This window comes from Vanacampus margaritifer, chromosome 6 (genome assembly GCF_051991255.1).
Source record: "Vanacampus margaritifer isolate UIUO_Vmar chromosome 6, RoL_Vmar_1.0, whole genome shotgun sequence".
NCBI lineage: Eukaryota > Metazoa > Chordata > Actinopteri > Syngnathiformes > Syngnathidae > Vanacampus > Vanacampus margaritifer.
Genome location: NC_135437.1, coordinates 2,247,137 through 2,271,134, shown reverse-complemented (window position 1 = coordinate 2,271,134; position 23,998 = coordinate 2,247,137). Strand labels below are relative to the sequence as shown.

The 23,998-nt window shown below is 48.4% G+C and overlaps 1 protein-coding gene across 8 annotated transcripts in view; it reads left to right on the top strand.

Moving 5' to 3' along the window:
• Positions 1-23,998, top strand: part of LOC144053972 (muscarinic acetylcholine receptor M2-like) — a 69,400-nt gene that overhangs the window by 29,377 nt on the left and 16,025 nt on the right. The window contains exons 3-6 of one of the 8 annotated variants that reach the window (XM_077568946.1): positions 1,083-1,955; positions 8,254-8,316; positions 8,408-8,561; positions 10,568-10,698. In XM_077568946.1, coding sequence (XP_077425072.1) covers positions 1,083-1,955; positions 8,254-8,316; positions 8,408-8,561; positions 10,568-10,581 — 1,104 coding nt within the window. In that variant the 3' untranslated portion in view covers positions 10,582-10,698. Of the gene's footprint in view, positions 1-1,082; positions 10,493-10,567; positions 11,397-23,998 lie in introns of those variants that run through there. The other 7 variants (XR_013294571.1, XM_077568945.1, XM_077568942.1 and 4 more) reach the window with 7 other exon arrangements.

Genomic DNA, 23,998 nt, shown 5'->3' with positions numbered 1-23,998 from the left:
CTTATCACGATGTTGGTCGCTTTGATTTTATTAAGTTCTCGGATGTGCATTGATATTAAGTGACGCCGCTTTACTGCAAGCCACAGATGCTGGTGCTCTGCTGCAAGAGAGGCAACAGCACTTAAGAGCTAGTGATGGGATTTTCGGCTCTTTGGGGTGATCCGGTTCATTTGGATTGGCTCAGTGAAAAGGGTCAGCTCTTTTTGTCTATCAAACGGCTCTTTTAACTTTAGCTTTTGTTTTAAATATTTACGACAAATTTAGTATACATTTTGATAATTGACTTGGTGAACTAAGTATTGCACTCTACTGACAAATAGTAACAATTATCAAGCAAAGACAATTATTTTTGTTTAGTTTATTTAAAGTTAAAAAGGCTACAAACAATAAATAAGCAACACAATTAAAACTTTAACCAACAACAATCAAATAGTGATAGTAACCCATCATTCACTATCTGGTCCCGCACTATATAGTAGCCCATTCAATTATATACACTAACCTCATTCTGTTTGGCGAATCGGACAGCCAGCCAACTACTTGTTCATCATCACATATCACAAGACCACCACTTTGCATCGCTTGCGCTTGTTTCCTGCTCGCCATACATTGTGGTCTATATGAACCTGTTGAGTGCCCATCAATGTTCACTACATTTCTAAGTGCATTCTGGGCAATTTTGATTGAACTACATTTTTTTCCCTCTGAACATTTAAACACCACTACAAAATGGTGTGGCCTCTATTTAATTCACTTTAACGAGTATCATGTGGACATTCGGACACAGCCCAAGATTCCTTGCGAATAGAGCCGTTGTCTTGGTAAAAGGACATGGAAGAGTTTGCTTACTATATGAATGCTTGAGCTTTTTTTAATCCAAGTCAAATACCCCCCACCCTTCGCCCCGAGTAACAATTTCTTTGCTCCTTTTCTATTTAATTTCTTTCGTGAGGTCTCCCATACTGGAGAAGCAATTAGAGAATAAATGTCCAGGCAAGTAATCTAATAGGAGTGGGGAAACATACATCGCACAAAAGAGATTAGTATCTGACAGCCTGTTCCATGTGTTTTTTTTTCCAAAGGTAAACAGGAACCTGCAGACTGTCAACAACTACTTTTTGTTCAGTTTGGCCTGTGCGGACCTAATTATTGGTGTCGGTTCCATGAACCTTTACACTGTCTACATTGTGATTGGCTATTGGCCCTTGGGAGCGGTTGTGTGCGACCTGTGGCTGGCGGTGGACTACGTGGTCAGCAACGCCTCAGTCATGAACCTCCTGATCATCAGCTTCGATCGTTACTTCTGCGTCACCAAGCCTCTAAGCTATCCTGCGCGCCGTAGCACTAAGATGGCTGGTCTGATGATCACTGCCGCCTGGGTGCTGTCCTTCATCTTGTGGGCGCCCGCCATTTTGTTCTGGCAGTTCATTGTGGGTGGGAGAACAGTGCCGCCAGGGGAGTGCTACATCCAGTTCTTCTCCAACCCGGCGGTCACGTTTGGCACGGCCATCACGGCCTTCTACCTACCCGTGGCCATCATGATCTACCTCTACTGGCGCATCTCCAGAGCCAGCCGTAGCCGCATGCCGAGAGACAGCAGGAAGACGTCCGGCACCATTAATGGAGAAGCTCACTCTCACAGTCAGGAGGACACAGGGGAGAACCAGATTCAGAACAACTGCATTCAAACGATGAGGGAGCAGCTCAGGGTGGCTGCCCAGAGCAAGGAGAAGGAAGCACTGCAGAAACAGAATGGAAGTGCTCTTTGTAAGGAAGACAAACCCGAACAGGTGAAACCGGAGGCGGACAGAGTCCAACCCTCCACATCTACGGAGAACGAGGTCCCCGTTTCAGTGCTGAGGGGACTGAATGCCATAAGAAGGATGACCCAAACAGAGCCAGCTTCCAGGGCAACATCCTTGACAGACTCTCAAGCCACAAGGACAATGCTTAAGGTAAACAGCATACACAATTTCTCTCACTCAGGGTATGATCACTGCGTTGTCCAAATTACAGCACAGTAGCCATTCGCAGCCCGCTGTCCATTATTTTTAGCGGCTGGCGTCATTTCTTAAAATTAGCATTTGCCCATGTTGTCCTTCTTTAAACTGGGTCGTTCCATGCCAAATCACCCAGTGGGTTTAACCTTGATTTTAATGAAATTTGGTGTACTTGTTGATAGAGATGGCACAACACAAAATCTTAAATTTTAGGTCAATCGGAGCAGGGGTTTACGAGCACCGGCCCACCAAATTTTGATATTTTCGGCAAAAAGTGGTGAGGAACTTCCTTCCTGAACCCTTATATTTCATAAATTACTGTGTCGAGCTTCACAAAACAGGTATTGTTGGAAAGGAAATTCAACAAGGATTCAAAATAAAATTTCGTCAATTCGAAGATTGGTGCATATTTTAGTCAGACTTTACGCCGATCTGATCAGCTTGATCGTGATCGGCTGATAACTGGCATTTTATGCATAATCGGTGATCGCCTGTAATTTGCACATTTAATCAATGTCATTGATCGGATCCGCGAAATAGGACATTCCAGCAAAAACAACCTTGTTCACTCAGTCGTTCTGTGCTGTTCTATGCTAGTTTGTATGCGATCCCAAAAGCTAATCTATTTTTAGTAGCGTGGCCAGATATCCGTGTTTAGGCCGGACAGTCCTACTTTTCAGTGACGAGTCCGGCATCCTGCGCAACCCTAAGCCAGACGCTGGTTTGTCCGCCTTTAAAAGAAAATGAGCTGCGGTTGATATTATATGACCCCAAATCAGCCCCACCCTTGTTTGTCACAACTGATCTGTATTGGCCAAGAGTGGCTTCAGTTAAAAATCTCGTATATCATTGGCTCAATAAATGTAAACAAATCTCCACGTGTGGCTATCTTACTATATGTATTTCCTCGCCACCTTCTTTGACAGCAGCGAAAAGGCAGCGCTAGCAAAAATGCCAAAACGCCAGACATCTTTTAATATTGAACGAACGAAAGAGCACAATCTCCTGGCTAAAAGCAGTCAAGACTGGTTTCACGGTTTCTGTACGCTTTGCCGTGGTGTCGACGTGAGCAGTCAGTGCAAAGCTTTCAGAATCTCACGCGGGACGGAGAAGCTTAAAGCAAGTGGGCGAGCAACAGGTGCGTCATAGGTTTATTGTTGTAACACGTTATTTGCAAATGTGTATTTTAATTTACTTGTAATTTATTTTGTGAATTATTATTACAGGAGAAGTGACAATGGCGTGTGATTTAAGTACAACACCGCTTGTTGAACGTGGGAAGAAAAGCATAAGCAATCGAAGGAGGCTGCGCAAAACGACTACGGCACGGCTATCCGTATTGTTGACAGACTGACGGTTCGTGCACAGTCACGCGAGAATTGGCTCATACGTCAATCAATCTGCAACAACGCGTCGTCATCAAGCTGCGACCATTACGTCATCACTTGAGGAGTAGCCTGCATATGGTGTCCAGACGGACGCATACGGGCACGTTTTGACATCTTTCCACTCTGGAGCCCGGTTTCAAGCTCCAAAACCGCGCCATCGTGTAAATACACACACTAATTAACACAACAAGACACAGCTGGGCAAGACACAAGTGGCTGAGGGCACTGATTGGTTGACACGAGGAAGGGCAGGCAAACAACGGGTGGGCAGGACAATGCTTGACGAGACAAGGGAGATACACAAGGACAACATAACAAAGATCATGAACAAAACTAAAGTAATCTGATAACAACTAAATCAAAACCCAAACTAACCCAGACCCAACCCAAACCATGACCCATTACCCTTCCTCAAAGGACGGATCCCAGACGTCCGTAAAACTAGAAAAAACGAAATAGTCCAAAAACCGGGTGGATGAAAGGAGACCAGTGAGGAGGGCGTCCCCGACGCCAGACGAAATATGCCCGGCGAGGCCAGTCAGGAGGGCCGGTTGCCAGACCTGCACTGGTGCTGTCGGACGAGGACCAGGCGCAGAGGGCGGTGCTGGGTCGTACGCCGCTTGGGGTGGATCAGACGTGAGTGCTGCGGCCGGCAGAACAGGATCACGGGTCCGATGCTTTCGCGGCTCAGGCGATTAATCCAGGGGCGGCAGCGGCTCAGGCGAAGGGGATTTTTGAGGCTGCCGCGGAGCCGGGACAGGGACTCGAGGCTGCCGCGGAGCCGGGACGGGGACTCGAGGCTGCCGCGGAGCCGGGACGGGGCCGCCGCGGAGCCGGGACGGGGCCGCCGCGGTGCCGGGACGGGGACTCGGGGCTGCCGCGGAGCCGGGACGGGGACTCGGGGCTGCCGCGGAGCCGGGACGGGGACTCGGGGCTGCCGCGGAGCCGAGACGGGGACTCGGGGCTGCGGCTGACAAGGTTCTGTTATTTGGGGCTGCGGCATATGAGGTTCAGTGACTTGGGGCTGCGGCAGACGAGGTTCAGTGACTTGGGGCTGCAGCAGCACAGGCGAAGCAGCTAGGGGTTGCAGCAGCACAGGCGAAGCGGCCAGGGGTTGCAGCGGCACAGGCGAAGCGGCCAGGGGTTGCAGCGGCACAGGCGAAGCGGCCAGGGGTTGCAGCGGCACAGGCGAAGCGGCCAGGGGTTGCAGCGGCACAGGCGAAGCGGCCAGGGGTTGCAGCGGCACAGGCGTAGCGGCCAGGGGTTGCAGCGGCACAGGCGGAGCGGCCAGGGGTTGCAGCGGCACAGGCGTAGCGGCCAGGGGTTGCAGCGGCACAGGCGTAGCGGCCAGGGGTTGCAGCTTGGCTCACCATTGCCTATTTCTTTGCCTCATTTGAGCCAAGGTTGGAGTGAGTGCTGTGGCCGGCAGAACAGGATCAGGGGTCCGATGTTTTCGCGGCTCAGGCGGATTAATCCAGGGGCTGCAGCGGCTCAGGCGATAAATCCAGGGGCGGCAGCAGCTCAAGCGAAGGGACGGGGCCTCGAGGCTTCCGCGTAGCCGGGACGGGGCCTCGAGGCTGCCGTGGAGCCGGGACGGGGCCTCGAGGCTGCCGCGGAGCCGGGACGGGGCCTCGAGGCTGCCGCTGAGCCGGGACGGGGACTCGAGGCTACGGCAGACGAGGTCCTGTTATTTGGGGCTGCGGCAGATGAGGTTCAGTGACTTGGGGCTGCGGCGGACGAGGTTCAGTGACTTGGGGCTGCGGCGGACGAGGTTCAGTGACTTGGGGTTGCAGCAGCACAGGCGAAGCGGCCAAGGGTTGCAGCGGCACAGGCGAAGCGGCCAGGGGTTGCAGCGGCACAGGTGAAGCGGCCAGGGGTTGCAGCGGCACAGGCGAAGCGGCCAGGTGTTGCAGCGGCACAGGCGAAGCGGTCAAGGGCTGCAGCTTGGCTCGCCATTGCCTATTTCTTTGACTCATTCGAGCCAAGGTTGGAGTCACATCAGCCTGCCGACCAAGGAATTAGGGAACACAAGACACAAGAAACCAAGGGTACCGAGGCAGGGGGGACGTGACTTGACTGAACAAGACTGGGGGAGGGCGAGGTAGAATGAGGTGAATAGGATGGCGGGGAACAAAGTGACGTGGGGCTCTGACGTGCACACGAGGGCGAGGAACAGGGTGACAAAAAACTGAAAAAAACTCACTCAAACCATAATCAGTGGACTCAATTTCTTCAATCAAAATCATAATTATTAATAAAACTCATATTATTTAAAATCTGGGTCTACAAGTGAGGAGGGTGGTGCAGAACAAAGTGTTGTGGGGACAGATGTAGAAGGACGTGAATTAGAAAATGTAGTGGACTGACGAGTGGAACGAAACCTCTACCTGGGAAGTCCCGATAGATGACCAACCGGGTGCCCAAGTAGAGGTCGGATGGGTAGGGTTCAGGGGTGGACTTAAGGGGTTCATCAAAAGAAAAACGTGACAAAATCTGACTAGGGCTAGGAAAACTATCTATAACTCAAGATCAGAACCTGAATCAAAATCATAATCTGGGTCGGAGTCTGAATCTAATTAACAATGGGGTAGTGAATGAGGTGAAAAACAAGGGGGGCAATATAGCACGGTGAACAAGACACAGACGAGTGAGAGACTGACGCAAAAACATAACCTACATGAAGGGAGCGGGGGTGGTCAGCAGGCTGAGGGTGCTTGGAAGCCGACCGGCGGCGTGCCGATCTGCGCTTGGTGCTTCCTGCTTGGTCCTTTTTTGGACGTTGCGGTGGTGGTGGAGGACCCAAGTACAGGTAGACAAGCCAGGAGGCCGAGGAATTGAGTCTAAAAAAAATTTAAGAAACAAAAACGAGGAGGCAAAAACAAGGTACAAGATGGAATCCAAAACAACTAAGAAATCCAAAACAACTAAGAAACCCAAAACGGGAATGCGAGACGAGACTTGGAAGAACAATGGGCAGCGTGACGTGGGGAAAAAATAATAATGCACCGACACAGACAGAAGGGAAACACAAGACTAAATACACACACACTAATTGGCATAACAAGACACACCAGGGTAAAACACAAGTGGCTGATGGCACTGATTGGTTGAAACAGAAGGAAGGGCAGGCAAACAACGGGTGGGCAGGACAATGTTTGACGAGACAAGGGAGATACACAAGGACAACATAACAAAACACAGATCATGACCAAACCCAAAGTAACCTGATAACAACTCAAACTAAACCCAAAAAATGACAAAAGCAAATAAAACTAACCCAGACCCAACCCAAACCATGACATTGCAAGTCGCAACGTCTCCCGGACTAAACACACGCCCACTTTCTCTAAAACCACCATGCTCGCAGGTTAGTGATAAAAGTAGTCTTTATCAATACACATTCTGTCCAAATGAATTCAAAGCAATCATTTATCCTTCACATTTGCCATGCCAAAATGCAATGACAATTGGCCATCTTAAATTCTCAACGGTTCGGTGGTGGCTGACACTTGTGTAAACTACAAGTAAAATGTATGCGCTGTTGAAGCTAACTGAACAAATGGTGAAGTGGTTAGTGCACTCAATTGGTGAGCACAAGGTCCATTGTTCGCTTCTCAGGTTTTTTTTCTGTCTTTCTTACTCTCCTCCCTACTCCTCCACTACTTCTGGCAGCAAGGAGCCGTTTTGTTTCAAATGTTGATTGAAGAATTGAACATCCATCCAATTTCCACATTTAAAGAAGACACAGTTGTACTGCAAGGGCTCCAGAGTTTTGTGGGCGGTGCGCACAGCCGGCTTATTAGAGGAGCGTGGCAACCACATGGGGAGAGACTGGGTTTTACTGAACCGGGCGTTTTACTTCCGCGTTAGAAAAATAGCTAGCAAAATACCTAATATAGATAAAAAATAGATCGCCATGGTGTCAAAGGTAAGATTTATTCATTACATGCCTATACAGACGCTCCCCTACTTACGAACATTCGAGTTACGAACAACGGTACATACGAACATTTCTGCGCGTACAGTATGTCGAAAAATGTTCGGAAAGAAATGCTGTAAGTTAGATTTTGTATTGCGCGTAGTGCTTCTTTCCGCCGCTAATACCGACGATTGGCGCTGTGAGAGCTTATTGGAGGCTGAGCAACGTGGCGAGGAGGAGGAGGAAGAAACGCCGGTCCCCATGAAGCAGGAAATAACTTTTGAAGCCGATTCCAGCGACGACGAAGAATCTCTCATGATATAAAATCCTCCTCTTCCTCCTCCATCATCTCCTTAAGCATCGAGTACATCTTCCAAAAGTAAGTTAAACTTCATTTTATTTATCTTATTACGTACATGTACATACTGTGTGTGTGTGTGTCTCTCTCTCTCTCTCTAACATACGTAGTACAGTACAGTACTGTACGTATTCTCTCCATTTTATTACGTTTTTTTCAGTACAAACCAATGCAGGTTACTTGTACAAGCCTTAAACATACTTATATAAACCTTCAATATACTTATATAGGCTTTAAACATAAATTATAATACAAAATATAGCACTGAAGCAACTTACGAACAAATTCACCTTACGAACGATCGTCCGGAACGTAACTCGTTCGTAAGGTGGTGAGCGTCTGTAGTTAACTGTGGAAGGGCTTTAAATACCGTGATAATAGTACCTTTAAAACAAAAAAATATTTCTTCCTCTATCTTTTTCCATTTTCAAACATTTTTGAAAAAGCTCCAGGGAGCCACTCTTTAGCAGCGCTAAAGAGCCACATGCGGCTCGAAAGCTGCGGGTTTGCCTGGTTTATAGGCCAACGGAGAAGGCCCTACTGCCATGACTGTCCCCCACTGATGCAACACAATCTGTTTTCCTCCAGGTGACAAAACAGAGTGTGGTTGCCAAATGGCGCAAGAAAAGCACATCCTCACGAGAGAAAAAGGTGACGCGCACCATCATGGCCATCCTGGTGGTCTTTGTGGTGACGTGGACGCCGTACAACGTGATGGTGCTAATCAACACCTTCTGCTCAGTTTGCATCCCCAATGCTCTGTGGACCATCGGTTACTGGCTGTGCTACATCAACAGCACCATCAACCCGGCCTGTTACGCCCTCTGCAACACCACCTTCAAAAACACCTTCAAGCACCTACTTCTGTGCCAGTACAAGAACATACGAGCAATGCGGTGAGGCTGCTATCAACTCAGACTCAGTGCATCAAATGTAAACTAAATGCTGAATTGTTGTTGTGTACAAGTGTACCAATTTCGGAGTTTTTTGGGGATGGAGCCTAATTTCGGTTTGTAGTTTTACCAGGGTTGATCTTATCCATCTGCGATATCTTAATGTGCCCCACAGGGCTCATACCAGGGCCCCATTGAATGGAGCGGTGGTATAAATAAATGTTTTCAAAAAAAATTCTACAGAAACCAAAAAGTCTGAGACTCATACTGTCAAATGTTTGAGAGTCTCTCTCTCTCTGTATCTCTTGGCCCCCTGGTGGTCACGATGACCTAAGCAGCTGCTTAATTCACTTATGCCTTGGGCTGGCCTTGTACAGTGTTATCTTGATGTGACTCTGGCCGAGGGAAAAATCTACCCTGCGTCCCCCGACCGCGGTCAGAATACTGAGCACAGCAGTAAATGATAACACTGTCTAGTGTGACAAAAACGGCAAAACTGAAATCGCACAAACCTCGCAGGAGGACATGGATCAATATTGGAGCAGCATTAATATTGGAGTAGGTGGAAAAACCTAAGAGGATGAAACGGGGGACCCACAGCTTATTTTTTTCTTGTTAAAAAGGTAAGACTTCGTCACGAAAATGCGATAGGGTCTATTTATGATAAGCAATGCACAATAAAACTGCCACTAACTAATATCTCGGCACTCTGGGCACGTGCACGTCGCTGGCTTCCATTCCACTTTTTGCCAGAGGGGTCGCAAATCTGCAAAAACTCCGTAACTTGCATTCGGCACCTTTAAAGGTACACACTAAAAACAGTTGGGTCAAAAGTAACCCAATTATGGCTCAAAAAATGACCCATCCACTTTATGGGTCAATTTGACACAACTTTCTGGGTTGTCTTATACAAAATGACCCAATTTTTTTGACCCAAGTGAAGAACCTGACCAATATTTATGAGTTGTTTTACACTAAAGACCCATTTCTTGACTCAAAGTTCGGTTAAATAGACCCAAGTAGAGGATCAGTCCATTTTTTACCCATAGTTGGATTATTTTTGACATAGTTGGGTTATTTTTTAGAGTGTACTGTCATGACATCACATGTGAGCAAAGAGAGCCACAGTCGGCAATGCACCGTCAGGCAGTTATTGAATGGGGCAAATAGTAAGTACAAAAATGCACAATGAGAACAGTCATTGCTGTAGGCCACAACTCACGCTCAAATGTTCACACATAGACTAACCGGCCAACCTGATTCCAGATCCTGGCATCACTCAGTAGGCCATGCCTCTTAAAGACACACATCCGACACATGTATACTACAACAATTACAATTTCTAAAACCATTTTACATCTTTACATTCATTTTTGTTTAGTTTTTATACAATGCAGTGCTGTTCGAATGAAAGAATGTTATTTTGGGGATGTAACTGATTAATGGCATTTCAATAATTAATGGGGGAAATTGATTCAATATGCGACTAAGTAACAAGCTTGGTCAAGGAACAAATTAAACTCATAAGTAAAGGTAACACTGTATTTACTCATCCATTGTAACACTTTAACATTTATCAAGGCAGCACTACATTTATGTAGTTTATTGGCACTCTCCAGTTTTTACCCCTGATGGTAAAATATGTGTATATCCCACTTTAAAACTAATGACACCGTGTTAAGTGATACCCATGTGCCAAGTGTATAGAAATCACCATTTAGAATGGATTAAGTCTCATCGTGTTAGTTTCACCATGTGTTTGTGTGTGTGCATCTGTGTTCATGTTTCAAATTTCTTCATATTAAGTACAGGTAGTGAAACTAGTCCAAATATAATATTTATTAAAAACCTGTATTGCGCTTCACTTTCATCCTGAATTGATGTTTACATGAACATAAATGTTGTGGCATGTTTAAATAAACTGAATAAATGAAGAGGTTTCTTTGATTTTGTTACGGCCCTGGGCCAAGTCCCAGTGAAATTGTTTGCCTTGCCTCTGCTCTTCCCAGCTAATTATACCTGATTCGCCGCACCTGGGGGGCTGATTAACTCGGCACCTATAAGAAGAGGACGGAGCGGCACCTGAAGAGACTGGGGCTCTCCATCTTGCTGCAGCAGTTTTCTTTAGTTCTGTTTTTGTTTGTTTTGTGTTGGACTTCCATTATTGCCTTTGTTTATTTCTGAGAGCTTTCTTTTATTTGGCATGATAAATTTGCCCTGTTTTTTGCCATCCACCTGCCCTTTTTCTACCTGGCTTTTTAAAAACATTTTACCAAACAACCTCTGGCACGTAACCAATGGGGGCTCGTCCGGAAGCCTAGGTAGACTTGGGGTTGTGGTTACTTTTGTCAAAACGGGGGGCTTTAGGACCCAGATGCGGGAAGGCAGAGCAAGGAGGCAGAGGTGTAGTCCAAAAAATAAAGGGATTTAATTTCTATTGACAAAGAGGGTTCCAAAGTTCAAAAACATAAAACAAAGCATGAATTTGAACAAAAGATGGAACACAAAAACTGACAGCAACAAAACATGAACTTGAACTAGAACTAGAACTTGGGAGGGAACAGGAAACAGGCAGCATGACATGAGGACAAACATACATACCACAATGCACCAACACAGACAGAGGAGAGACAGCAGACTAAATACACCAACACTAATGACGCAACAAGACACACCTGGACCAGACACAAGTGGCTGAGGGCACTGATTGAACAACACAAGGAAGGGCAGGGTCACAATCAACAAGACAAGGAAAACACACAAGGAAAGCAGAAACTGAACATGACAGAACCAAAACCAAAACATGACAGAACCAAAACATGACAGAACCAAAACATGACAGAACCCCTCCGTCGAGGGACGGCTTCCAGACGTCCCTTTAATGATTTCAAAAACAGGTTGGGCGGAGGGGGGTCACGGAGGCGGGAACCTGACACATCCCTCCAGTCTAGTCCGGGGGACGTCCCGGGCGCCAGACGAGGCGAGGACGCCCGGGGTCCTGAGGCTGCCGTGGAGGCTGCCGACGAGGCGCGAAGACTTGAGGCGGCCGTGGAGGCGCGAAGACTTGAGGCTGCCGTGGAGGCGCGAAGACTTGAGGCTGCCGTGGAGGCTGCCGTGGAGGCTGCCGTGGAGGCTGCCGTGGAGGCTGCCGTGGAGGCTGCCGTGGAGGCTGCCGTGGAGGCTGCCGTGGAGGCGCCAAGACTTGAGGTTGCCGTGGAGGCGGCCGACGAGGCGCGAAGACTTGAGGCTGCCGTGGAGGCGGCCGACGAGGCGCGAAGACTTGAGGCTGCCGTGGAGGCGGCCGACGAGGCGCGAAGACTTGAGGCTGCCGTGGAGCCGGCACGGAGTCCGGGGACTGCTGTGGAGCTGATATGGGAACTTGGAGCTGACGCGGAGCCGGAAGCTGCTGTGGAGCTGATCCGGAAACCTGGGGCTGCTGCAAAGCCGGGACGGAAACCTGGGTCTGACGCGGAGCTGATACGGGATCTTGGGGCTGACGTGAAAACGGGACGGAAACCTGGGCCTGACGCGGAGCTGATACGGGATCTTGGGGCTGACGTGAAAACGGGACGGAAACCTGGGCCTGACGCGGAGCTGATACGGGATCTTGGGGCTGACGTGAAAACGGGACGGAAACCTGGGCCTGACGCGGAGCTGATACGGGATCTTGGGGCTGACGTGAAAACGGGACGGAATCCTGGGCCTGACGCGGAGCTGATACGGGATCTTGGGGCTGACGTGAAATCGGGACGGAATCCTGGGCCTGACGCGGAGCTGATACGGGATCTTGGGGCTGACGTGAAACGGGACGGAAACCTGGGCCTGACGCGGAGCTGATACGGGATCTTGGGGCTGACGTGAATACGGGACGGAATCTTGGGGCTGACGTGAATACGGAACGGAATCTTGGGGCTGACGTGAAACGGGACGGAAACCTGGGGCTGACGCGGAGCCGGGACGGAAACTTGGGGCTGACGCGGAGCCGGGACGGAGACCTGGGGCTGACGCGGAGCCGGCTCGGAGACCTGAGGCTCCGACGGCCGACGTGGCTCGGAGACCTGAGGCTCCGACGGCCGACGTGGCTCGGAGACCTGAGGCTCCGACGGCCGACGTGGCTCGGAGACCTGAGGCTCCGACGGCCGACGTGGCTCGGAGACCTGAGGCTCCGACGGCCGACGTGGCTCGGAGACCTGAGGCTCCGACGGCCGACGTGGCTCGGAGACCTGAGGCTCCGACGGCCGACGTGGTTCGGGGACTTTGGGCTTCGGCTGACGTGGTTCGGGGACTTTGGACTTCGGCTGACGTGGTTCGGGGACTTTGGACTTCGGCTGACGTGGTTTGGGGACTTTGGACTTCGGCTGACGTGGTTCGAGGACTTGGGGCTGCCGCGGAGCCGGCACGGAGTCCGGGAGCTGCCGCGGAGCCGGCACGGAGTCCGGGAGCTGCCGCGGAGCCGGCACGGAGTCCGGGAGCTGCCGCGGAGCCGGCACGGAGTCCTGGACCTGCCGCGGAGTCGGTACGGGAACCTGGGACTGCGGCGGCAGACGTGGCTCAGGGATCTGAGGCTGTGGCGGCAGACGTGGTTCGGGGACTGGGAACAGCGGTGGCAGACGTGGCACGATAGGGACTTGAGGCTGCGACGGTAGACCTGGCAGGATAGGGACTTGAGGCTGCGGCGGCAGTCCTGGCAGGGAAAGGGACATGAAGCTGCGGCGGCAGACCTGGCAGAGGACTTGAGGCTGTGGTGGCAGACGTGGTTCGGGGACTGAGAACAGCGGTGGCAGACGGGGCACGATAGGGACTTGGGGCGGACGTGGCAGACGGGGCACGATAGGGACTTGGGGCGGACGTGGCTGACGTGGCACGATAGGGACTTGAGGCTGCGACGGTAGACCTGGCAGGATAGGGACTTGAGGCTGCGGCGGCAGTCCTGGCAGGGAAAGGGACATGAGGATGTGGCGGCAGTCCTGGCAGAGAGGCTTGAAGCTGTGGCGGCAGACCTGGCAGAGGACTTGAGGCAGCGGCGGCAGGCGTGGTAGGACAGGTACTTGAGGCTGCGGCTGAGCCGATACGGGGACCTGGGGCTGCGGCGGAGCCGACACGGGGACCTGGGGCTGCGGAGGCAGACGTGGCTCGGGGAGTTGCGGCTGGCGACTCCGAGCGCCACCATCTGAAGCCCAACGACGCCCAACTCCCTTAACCAAAGAGGACAGCAGGTCCATTTGGGCGGCCATGACGTGCTGGAGCTCCTCCTGGCGCGCCAGGCGCACCTCCTGATTCCCCATCATGGTTTTCAGCACTCCCGCTGGGTCCTTCTCTGGTTGGTGCATTCTGTCAAAACGGGGGGCTTTAGGACCCAGATGCGGGAAGGCAGAGCAAGGAGGCAGAGGTGTAGTCCAAAAAATAAAGGGATTTAATTTCTATTGACAAAGAGGGTTCCAAAGTTCAAAAACATAAAACAAAGCATGAACTTGAACTTGAACAAAAGATGGAACACAAAAACTGACAGCAACAAAACATGAACTTGAACTAGAACTAGAACTAGAACTTGGGAGGGAACAGGCAACAGGCAGCATGACATGAGGACAAACATACATACCACAATGCACCAACACAGACAGAGGAGAGACAGCAGACTAAATACACCAACACTAATGACGCAACAAGACACACCTGGACCAGACACAAGTGGCTGAGGGCACTGATTGAACAACACAAGGAAGGGCAGGGTCACAATCAACAAGACAAGGAAAACACACAAGGAAAGCAGAAACTGAACATGACAGAACCAAAACCAAAACATGACAGAACCAAAACATGACAGAACCCCTCCGTCGAGGGACGGCTTCCAGACGTCCCTTTAATGATTTCAAAAACAGGTTGGGCGGAGGGGGGTCACGGAGGCGGGAACCTGACACATCCCTCCAGTCTAGTCCGGGGGACGTCCCGGGCGCCAGACGAGGCGAGGACGCCCGGGGTCCTGAGGCTGCCGTGGAGGCTGCCGACGAGGCGCGAAGACTTGAGGCGGCCGTGGAGGCGCGAAGACTTGAGGCTGCCGTGGAGGCGTGAAGACTTGAGGCTGCCGTGGAGGCTGCCGTGGAGGCTGCCGTGGAGGCTGCCGTGGAGGCGCCAAGACTTGAGGTTGCCGTGGAGGCGGGAGAGGGCACTGATTGGACAACACAAGGAAGGGCAGGGTCACAATCAACAAGACAAGGAAAACACACAAGGAAAGCAGAAACTGAACATGACAGAACCAAAACCAAAACATGACAGAACCAAAACATGACAACTTTTGTGTGGGCGCTCAGTTTTTGATTGTTCACATTATTCACTTCAAAGAGCCTGCTCCTTGTACCGGCTGGTTCGCGAACGACCCATCACTACAGCACTCACTTGGATAAATTGTTACACCCTGATCAGACAGGCTTCATTCCAAACAGACACTCGTTTCATAATTTCAGACGTCTTCTCAATATCATGTACTCTCCCAGGAAATCTAGGGAAGATTTGTTTATTTTGAGTTTAGACCCTGAAAATGGCATTTGATTGTGTAATGGTCCCGCCTCTTCCTTGCGCTTCAAGCAGACTTGGTCGACTGAGACCAAGCTTTTGGGATAGCATTTGCTTATTTTTTTATCAGAATTGACAAGCCAGATGCTTCATTTGTTGTTCTGAACACATTTCAAACATTACTGCGATCATAAAGTTATTGAATCCGCTAAACTTACTATTTGGCTAAACTTAGATGGCTGCAGAAGTTACATACATCATTCATTTGAGATAGACATACAGGTTGAGTACAAATATAAACAACAGAAGTCACTTGATGTCAGTCAAGTACATAGAGTCTGTTTATGTCCCGAATTATGTAGACTTCAGATTAATTACAAGCGGCAGGATTCTTGATAATACCGATAGTGGCCGCTGGAGGGAACTGTTGTACCGTATAACTTCCAAGGGGCGTTGTTTCCAAAAACATATGGGTGATTCCCGTAGAAAGACCAGACCATAAAAGTGGTCTGGGGACTGATAAGCAGTCTTATCACTAGTTTACTTGCTAAACAGGCTTTTAGATCTCGGTAGGCGCTGATATATGTGTTTCCTGTGGGTTGTAAAAACAAAATCCAGTCCCTGCTGTAGGGAAATTCAAAGAGATTTTTTCTTTTTGAACTGTCTCTGGTTGGTTGGAGAAAAAAACAGGGTTAAGGCACGCACACACGTTCCCCAGGGGCAATTTTTAAAAAGGAAAATAATTTTTTTTTTAGGGTGACAGGCAATATTCGTTACAGAAGAAATCATAATGCCCAACTAGACTTTCTCAGACAGGGGTGCCCTCTTAGCCCATTGTTGTTCGCACTAGTGCTGGAGCCTCTGGCAGTGACCATTCGAGTGAATACTGAGATTCAGGGTTATGACACAGAATACACCTCAAATAAAATATCGCTGTATGCGGATGATATTTTGATGTATATAATGAGACCAGACTTCTGTACCTGTTTTATTAGAGACAATCAAATAATTTAGTTATTTTTCTGGATGTCTGATCAATTGGGGTAAAAGTGAGCTGATGCCGGTGCGACCCAGCTGTACTTTTTTTTTTTTTTTTTAAACATATTTCCTTCAAACTGGCTTGGGAAAAATTCACATACTTAGGGCTGGAGATTACAAAGGAGTATAACTCTATATTTGTAGCTAATTTTATAGCTATAGTGGAAAAGTTTAAAATCAAACTAGTTGTGGAGAACGTCCGATTTCCCTTATAGTAATGGTGTCGTTAGACCTATTTTACGGGGCTCAAGCCTACTTAAAATGTTCTTAAACCCTCTCTAATTGAATTGGTTGTCTATCTATCTATCTATCTATCTATCTATCGATCTATCTCATATATATATATATATATATATATATATATATATATATATATATATATAGAGAGAGAGAGAGAGAGAGAGAGAGAGAGAGAGAGAGAGAGAGAGAGATTATTTGGGTTGCCTTAATGCCTTATGAGAAATTTAGACGGTACTGAGGGGAGTTGTAATTTCTTCAGCAACCTCTGGGGCACCACATTGACTTTGCTTGTTTGTAGGAGCAAAGTAAACAATAAAAATCCTATTATAAAGTAGTCATAATCTGAAGTTGCTACTTTAGTTAACCATGGAGTTCTTTGCTTTCATAAGAGAATTACTAATCCACTCAGTAAACACAAATATTTCGGCAGAAATTGAATTTCTAGACAACAAATTTATTTAGTAAACGCACACGTATATCAGTCACAGCCTAACCTATTAATGAAACGGAATAAAAATGTGAATCAAAGATAAAAAGAAAACATGCAACCTAACTAACTAATATAAAGAAAAGGTAAATGAAAAAGGTAGACGGGGGATAGAGATGGAAGCGTTTTGACCTGCCAAACCTTTTATGCATGAATAAAAGCGTTGCACCAGTAGTATATGGTGAGATTGCAACACAAGTTACAGACTGGTTCAGTTGCACGGGAGGAAGAGGGACTCTCGAGCGTCGATCCTCAGTTGGAGAAAATTCTGTTGGAGGCAATCTGGGCGGTCGGCGCACGCACAGCTGGAATGCTGCCCTGGAGTCTCTGGGTGCTGGCGAGATGCACGCGCGGTGTGGAGGCCGTGGCAAGTCCTTGGATGGCGAACGGCAGGAGCAGAAATGGATCGCTGGCGCGCAGCGGCTCGGTGCTTAACAGCCGTCGTGGAACCGGGTCGGCGGGGCGCTGCGTGATTCACACCTTCGATTCCTAGCTTCACATTGTGTTGCTCAGAGGGGCGATCGGTAGTGTCCCTTTCAGCCAGACGCAGGTCCACCCGGTTACGGCGATAGATTGTTCCCTCGACATCTACGATTTGGGGCCCACCTGCTATAGGCACACTCCTGTTCGCCATCTGCCTGTCCTGTTGCCTGGCAGGGGCTTCATCCTTATGTTCTGTCCGATGTGCAGGTCAGGCAGATCTAAATTTGTTGTACCAGAGTTTGGCTGCCTGATGTTTTATGCGCCGCTTGTCCGAGACCCCAGTGACCACACTCGGCTACAAGAGCGTGTCAGCGACTGGGAGCGGGGTACTCAGTCTACGGTACATCAGTCTCTGTGCAGGGCTACTGAGCATGCCCTCTGTGGGTGTGTTCCTCCATGGGTCGTCGTCTGCATTGACTGCCTTCTTGCAGATGTTTTTCACTATCTTCGCGGCCTTTCCATTGATTTTGAGTGTCTGGGTGAGGACTTGACGTGTTCAAAGTCCCATTCTTTTGCGAATTTCCAGAACGTTTCTCAGTCAAACTGACTGCCACAATCACTAATGACACGGTCTGGTTGTCCATGACGTGCAAACTGGGCCTTGCACCTCAACACTGTCGTCTCCGATCTGGGAGGAGTTCTGTTTCCCAGAAATCTGAGTAATGGTCAACAATGATTAGAAAGTCTTTGCTTGCCTGCTTGAATAGAGCCATGCTGAGTATCTGCCATGGTCGTGTAGGAAGTGCATGGGACATCATTGTCTCCCGCTGTTGCTCATGTGCATATTCATTACATGCTGAGCACTGGCTCACATAGTGCTTGATTTCACCGTGCATGTTAGGCCAGTATAGCGTGTTTCTTGCTTGCCTGTAGCAAGCGTGACCCCTAATGTGCCTGGCATGGATGCGTCTCTTGCGATCTCGTCCCTCATAGGCCCGAAAGGAGTGTCCTCGCGGCGATCTGGCCATTCCTGAACTACTAATTTCAATACCTGAAGACTTGCATCACCTTCAGTGTGCACTGCTATCTGGCTCAGCCGCTGGCTGGTGACTTTTAGGTAGTCTGCTTGATTAACTTGCTCAGTGACCTGATGCACCCTCTCCAGGCTGGAGATGTTCTGCTTTGTGCATTTTGTGTCGGCACCCTGTGCTGGAGGTGTGGCCCTGCTCAGAGTGTCACTGATGTGCATATCAGGACCCGGCTTGTACACCACCTTGAGATTGATGCCTGTAGAGTAAGCAACATGCTCTGGAGTCGCTTGGGAGCTGCAAGAAGGGGTTTGGTTAAAAATCGAAATGAGCTGCTTGTGGTCAGTTTCTGCGGTTATCTCCGCACGCCCATATAATAATAGTATCGTAGTATCGCAGGATTGGGGCATGACCAGTCTCTTGATCTCCTCAACTGCAGCATCATGTTTGGGTAGCCAGTGCCTTGTCCAACAGTCTCCTTAATGGCCCGCATACTTCAGAGAGTTGTGGCATGAATCTTGCAAGGTACGTTGCAAACCCAATAAACCGTTGTACAGCCTTGGCGTCCTCAGGTTGTGACATGTCCCGGACTGCCCTAATCTTCTTAGGGTCTGCTCTGAGCCCCTCTGCCGAAAGAATGTGCCCGTGAAACTTGACTGCTTTAAACCTGAATTGCAGCTTCTTTAAACTCAGCCTCAGCCTGATTTCTCTGCACCTCTTCATTAGCGCAATGAGTTTTGTGTCATGGTCCTGTATGGCCTGTTTATTCGTCTCGCCACAAGCCACTATCAGTATAGATACCCCAAATGGCAGTTTTAACCAGCGCTTCCTGCTCCATGACGTCCAGAATGTGGTTGTGTAACTGCTCTACTTGTCTAGTTTGCATTGTAAGAAATCATCCCATGTATCTACCAGGGTGAAAATGCGAGTCCTCGGCAGCTTGTATAGCACATCTTCGAGTGTTGGCATGATGTAGTGAGACCTCTTCAGTGACTTGGGGTCTATGCAGATTCTCAGCTTCTCTGGCTGCCTGACAATTACCATGTTGCTAATCCACTCAGTAGGATCTGACACTGAGGTTAAATGGCCATATTTCGCATATTTATGTAACTGAGCCTTGACTGCCTCCATGAGGGGCTACTGGCACATTACGTGGTGAAGCTTTCACTGGTGCCACATCTGTGTTTAACTCAAAATGAATGTCCCCTGGGAGTGACTCAACTGGATCATTAAAGCCATCATGATAGGTCTGCACAAAGTGTTGTCTGGTCAGCGGCTCTGGGCAGCCATATCCTACCACAAGACGCTCCTTTGGGATGGTGAAACACATTAGACCTAAGCGCTCCAGAAAAAAAAAGACCTAAGCGCTCACTGGTCTCGCCTGACAACAGGGGTCTCTGCCCGCTCCTTACTATCTCAAAGTGTAGCTTGTGTAATTTCCCCCTCACTATACACTCTGTTTGGAATATGCCTATTGAGTGCATCGATTGGCTTGAATACATCACCAGTCAGGTCTGGCTTGGTTGTAACTTGGCCTCAGGAGCGAGTCTCCTCATATCTTTTATGCTTAAATGTTGCCCCTGAATCTAGCTGGCATTTCTGAGACACTCTATTCATTTTAATTTTGACAAACCACTTTTTCTCCTGTCCTTCAACTGCCCCTATTCTCCACAGTGTATAAGTGTGCCTCTGTAACAGACCTGGCCATGTCATCATGCTACTCACTGTCTGCTGTATGTGCAGTTGCCCCTTTTCATACACACCTGGGCAAAATTATTTGCTGTCCCACAGTAGCGGCAAGTTTTTCCAAATGCGGGGCAAGAGTTGCCCCCAAGCCTGTGTATGTTGCCGTAGTCCATCGTGTCCGATGATGACTTCTACTTCTTCTGTTGGTGGGTTCTGAGGTGACTGAAGAGTCCAATGCACGAGCCACATGTTCCATTGCAGTGGGGGCATGTGAGGTTAGTACTGGTTGTGCTGGTCTTGGATGCAGGAACCATCTTCCTCCTCTGGCGCTTCCTTTCCCTCGCTGCACTCCTCTCCTCTACAAAACATTGAAGTCCAGAATGGCAGAGTTGCCTCCATAGAGAACTATCTAAAGCAGCGCTTTCCAGCTGTGTGTGCTGTATTCCACATTGCGTGAGTGTTGACTTGAGCTGGTCCATATATCTCCGCTTTTGACCTCCTGCAGATAGCTGGCCGTGATGTAGTTGTCCGTACAGCAGTTGGCGAGGGAGTCTATCATTCTGATAGTGTGGCCGGCCCATCGCAATTGGTACTGGAGAAATGTGGCCTCCATGCTCTTTGTACCAGTTCTGTTCATATCTTCTGTGTGTGGTACTTGGTCACGCCATGTTATGCCTAGGATGCTCTGGAGGCACTTGATGTGAAAGTTTTCCAGCTGTTGAATGTGGCGGCGATACAAAGTCCAGGCTTCACAGCCATTCAGAAGTATGGAGACACAAATGGCTTGGTAGACTGTTACCTTGGTGTGTATGCTGAGATCCCTGTTCATATACACCCTTTTACGGAGTCTACCAAAGGAGGCTAAGGCTTACCTTATTTGATTTTGACAGACACAAAAACAGACAGCCCTACCCGCTCTGAATCCAGTGCTGACTGACACAAAAAAAGTAAAAACATTTTTTTTTTAATTTCAGAAACCTGACTGTCTTATTTTGCAACAGAATAATGAATTGTGAAATGTTATGTTTGCCATTTTGAAATGTTGACTCCATGAAGTGTCCTGAAAATGGTCCATTGCAGTGGCAGATTCTCCACTTAACCTTTCATTCGTGTGCACGTTCAACAGTGTCAGCTAGGTAACATTTCTTTTGATGTGTTTAACTGTACGTGTTTGCATTGAAGTTTGAATTTAGAATCTAAGTTAACATGGAATCTAAATTCAATCTGATTATTCTTCACCAAAATTCACCCCAAAGCTGGAACAATTCCCTTTCTGGTCTCTGTGTAACAGATGTGATAGCAGACCCCTGCTGAGTAGGAGACCACTGCCCACCTATAAAGCAAGCTTCCTGCTTGTCTCAGTCTCTCTTGGCTTCCCTGCTTTTTTCCTCTTTCCTCCTGGCTCTCTTCTCCACGCTCCATCTGGCTCTGCATTCGGGCGAGGCTGCAAGAAACAAAGGGCTAGTCCACGGCTAGCTTGACCACCAACACAGGGCTCGCGTAACCAACAAATGACGACCGCACGGCTTGCCATCGCTTTTGGCGACAGGCGCAGTGAAAACACACTGCTTCTTGGGTACCTGGCAAAGGGAAAACGGATTGCAGTGCCCACATTGGCGCTCTGAGGCCCCAACCGAAAAGACCTCTCCAGAGCCAACAGGTTGACCCCCGCCGTGAGGCTCAGCTGCCCAGCCGGACAACTCTCTCTCTCTCTCCATCATCTTCTTCAAGGAACGGGCTTAGTGAATCTCCAATCCAGGGTTTTCCATTTCTCAAGCCAACACCATACCATTGTAAGTGCAGCAATGCCGACATTAACCAGGTTGTACAAATTGGTACCATGTTGTTCTTTACTGTAAAATGCTTCATTTCTTGAGTCTTGTCAGGCCACCAGTCATTATTCAGTTAACGTAGAACAGACTTGGCTTCCTTCCTTGATGTTTTCCAGTGCTGCTCTAGCCGGTCACATGTAGAATTGTTCAGGACTGCGCCTTGTGCATGGTCTCTAGCATGGTTTTGATTGTTTCTGAGTTTTCATCAAACCAGTCTTGATGCCTCCACCTGCGGTATCCAATTGACTCAGCTGCAGCCTCATAGAGCTTCGAGCTGAGACAGGTCCAGTTGTCATCCACACTGTCTTCAGGGCTCAGTAAGGGTTTGATTTCCTGCAGCTTCCCTGCAATGGAAGATCGCAGGCTGTTTCGGGCCTCAGCTGCTTCAAGTCAAAGTCCAAGCGCTTCTTGGTAGCTTTACATAAACTAATAGGTGGTCGTACTGTCACACGCAACTTGGAGATGATCATGCGGTGGTCAGTCCAGCAGTCAGCACCTCGCATTGCACAGGTGATGTGCACGTCCTTGATGCCCTTGCGCCTCCCGATGATGTAATCCAGCAGATGCCATTGCTTCGATCGTGGGTGCATCCAGGAAGCCTTGAATTTATTTTTCTGTTGGAATATTGTGTTGGCGATTATTAGGTCATGCTCTGCACAGAAACTGAATAATCTCAAGCCATTGCTGTTGACCTTCCCGATGCCATGCGTCCCAATCACTCCTTTCCATATGAGGTGTTTTTTCCCTACTCTGGCATTAAACTCACCAAGCAGAAGGATTTTGTCACTGCTGGGAATACGCTGTAGGGGCTCATCTAGTTCCTGGTAGAAGCGGTCTTTTGCCTCATTTTCAGATGGTAGAGTTGGCGCATATGCGCTGAGAAGAGTCGCAAAGCATTGTTTTGAGAATACAACACAGCTGCCCTTCCTGCTCCTGGAACGTTCTATTACAAGTTGGGTGGAGGAGGGCAATATCACAAACCCCATAACAGATGCACTTTAGCTGGTCAAATTTGTAGTACTGTACTTAGTTTTTGTTTGTTTGTTTTCCTCTTGTATTTTTGCTCTTTGAGTTGAATTACTAACAATTTGGTTGGATTTGATTTTGAACTAATAATGAGTTTCCTGTGTTTTTTTGTCCACATCTACCTAAGTTTAAGTTTGTGGAGGTTTTTTCGATCTTACCTTAATAAAATGTCAATTTTTTAAATCTTTTACTAGACAACTTTAGCACATGTTATATGGTAAAAATTAATAAAATTATTGTTGCCACTAGTTCTGCTTGTTCATTGTTACCAGATTGATCCCACTGTAGTGGGCTCAGTTACACAAGTGAACAATATTCTGTAAACACGTCAACACGTGTGACGATCGGCGCTCCCATTTGAGAGAAATGACGATGGCGGCACACAGCACAACCCTGTGAATAAAGGAAAATACAGAATTCTTGCATGCAGCATAACTACTCTGCATATTTGTGGTATTGTTAGGTGCAAAATAATCGCGAGTGTCAAGAGCAGCTCATTCACTGGAGGTTCCGCGATGCCGTTTCTTAATTTTGGAACAGTATTGTTGATTGGGTGTATTACCCTGAAGGGGAAAATGTGCCGCGTGCCCCGACCTGTCGCTAAACAGAATATGAAGTATGTATTAATTTAGTAGCCTCCAACATTCACTTATGGGCCAGTTTTTCCCCATGATGCTTGGCTACGATGGCATGTTAAGCCCAAAAATGCCACGTGTCCCGCAGTTTGTGCGGATCACAAGAAGTGAACCGCATTGAGTCTATTTGGAAGCAGACCGAGACCGACTTTTTGAGGTGTTTGATCCACACTAATAATCATTTGTGTATTCACACCTGCATAAAAGGAATGGGAAACGAACTTTCGTCCGTTTAAAGCGGACCATTGACCAAACAGTGTAGGTCTAATTGCATCCTTAAATTGAGTTGAAAAGAGTTGAGTTCACTCCCACTAAAAAGCGATTGTGTCTTAAAAAATTTGCTCGCAAGTTTAAGCACAAAAAATAGTAAAAAAATCAGCCAGGCTTGTATTTTGGGGAAAAAAAACAACTCGTAAATCGTGTCACTCAGATCTCATGGCGCTACTTTATTGTAATGTTCTCTAATGTGAGACAGGAGAGCCATGACAAACAGGGGATTACTGTATGCCATTCTATTTTCCATTGTGAGTAAAGC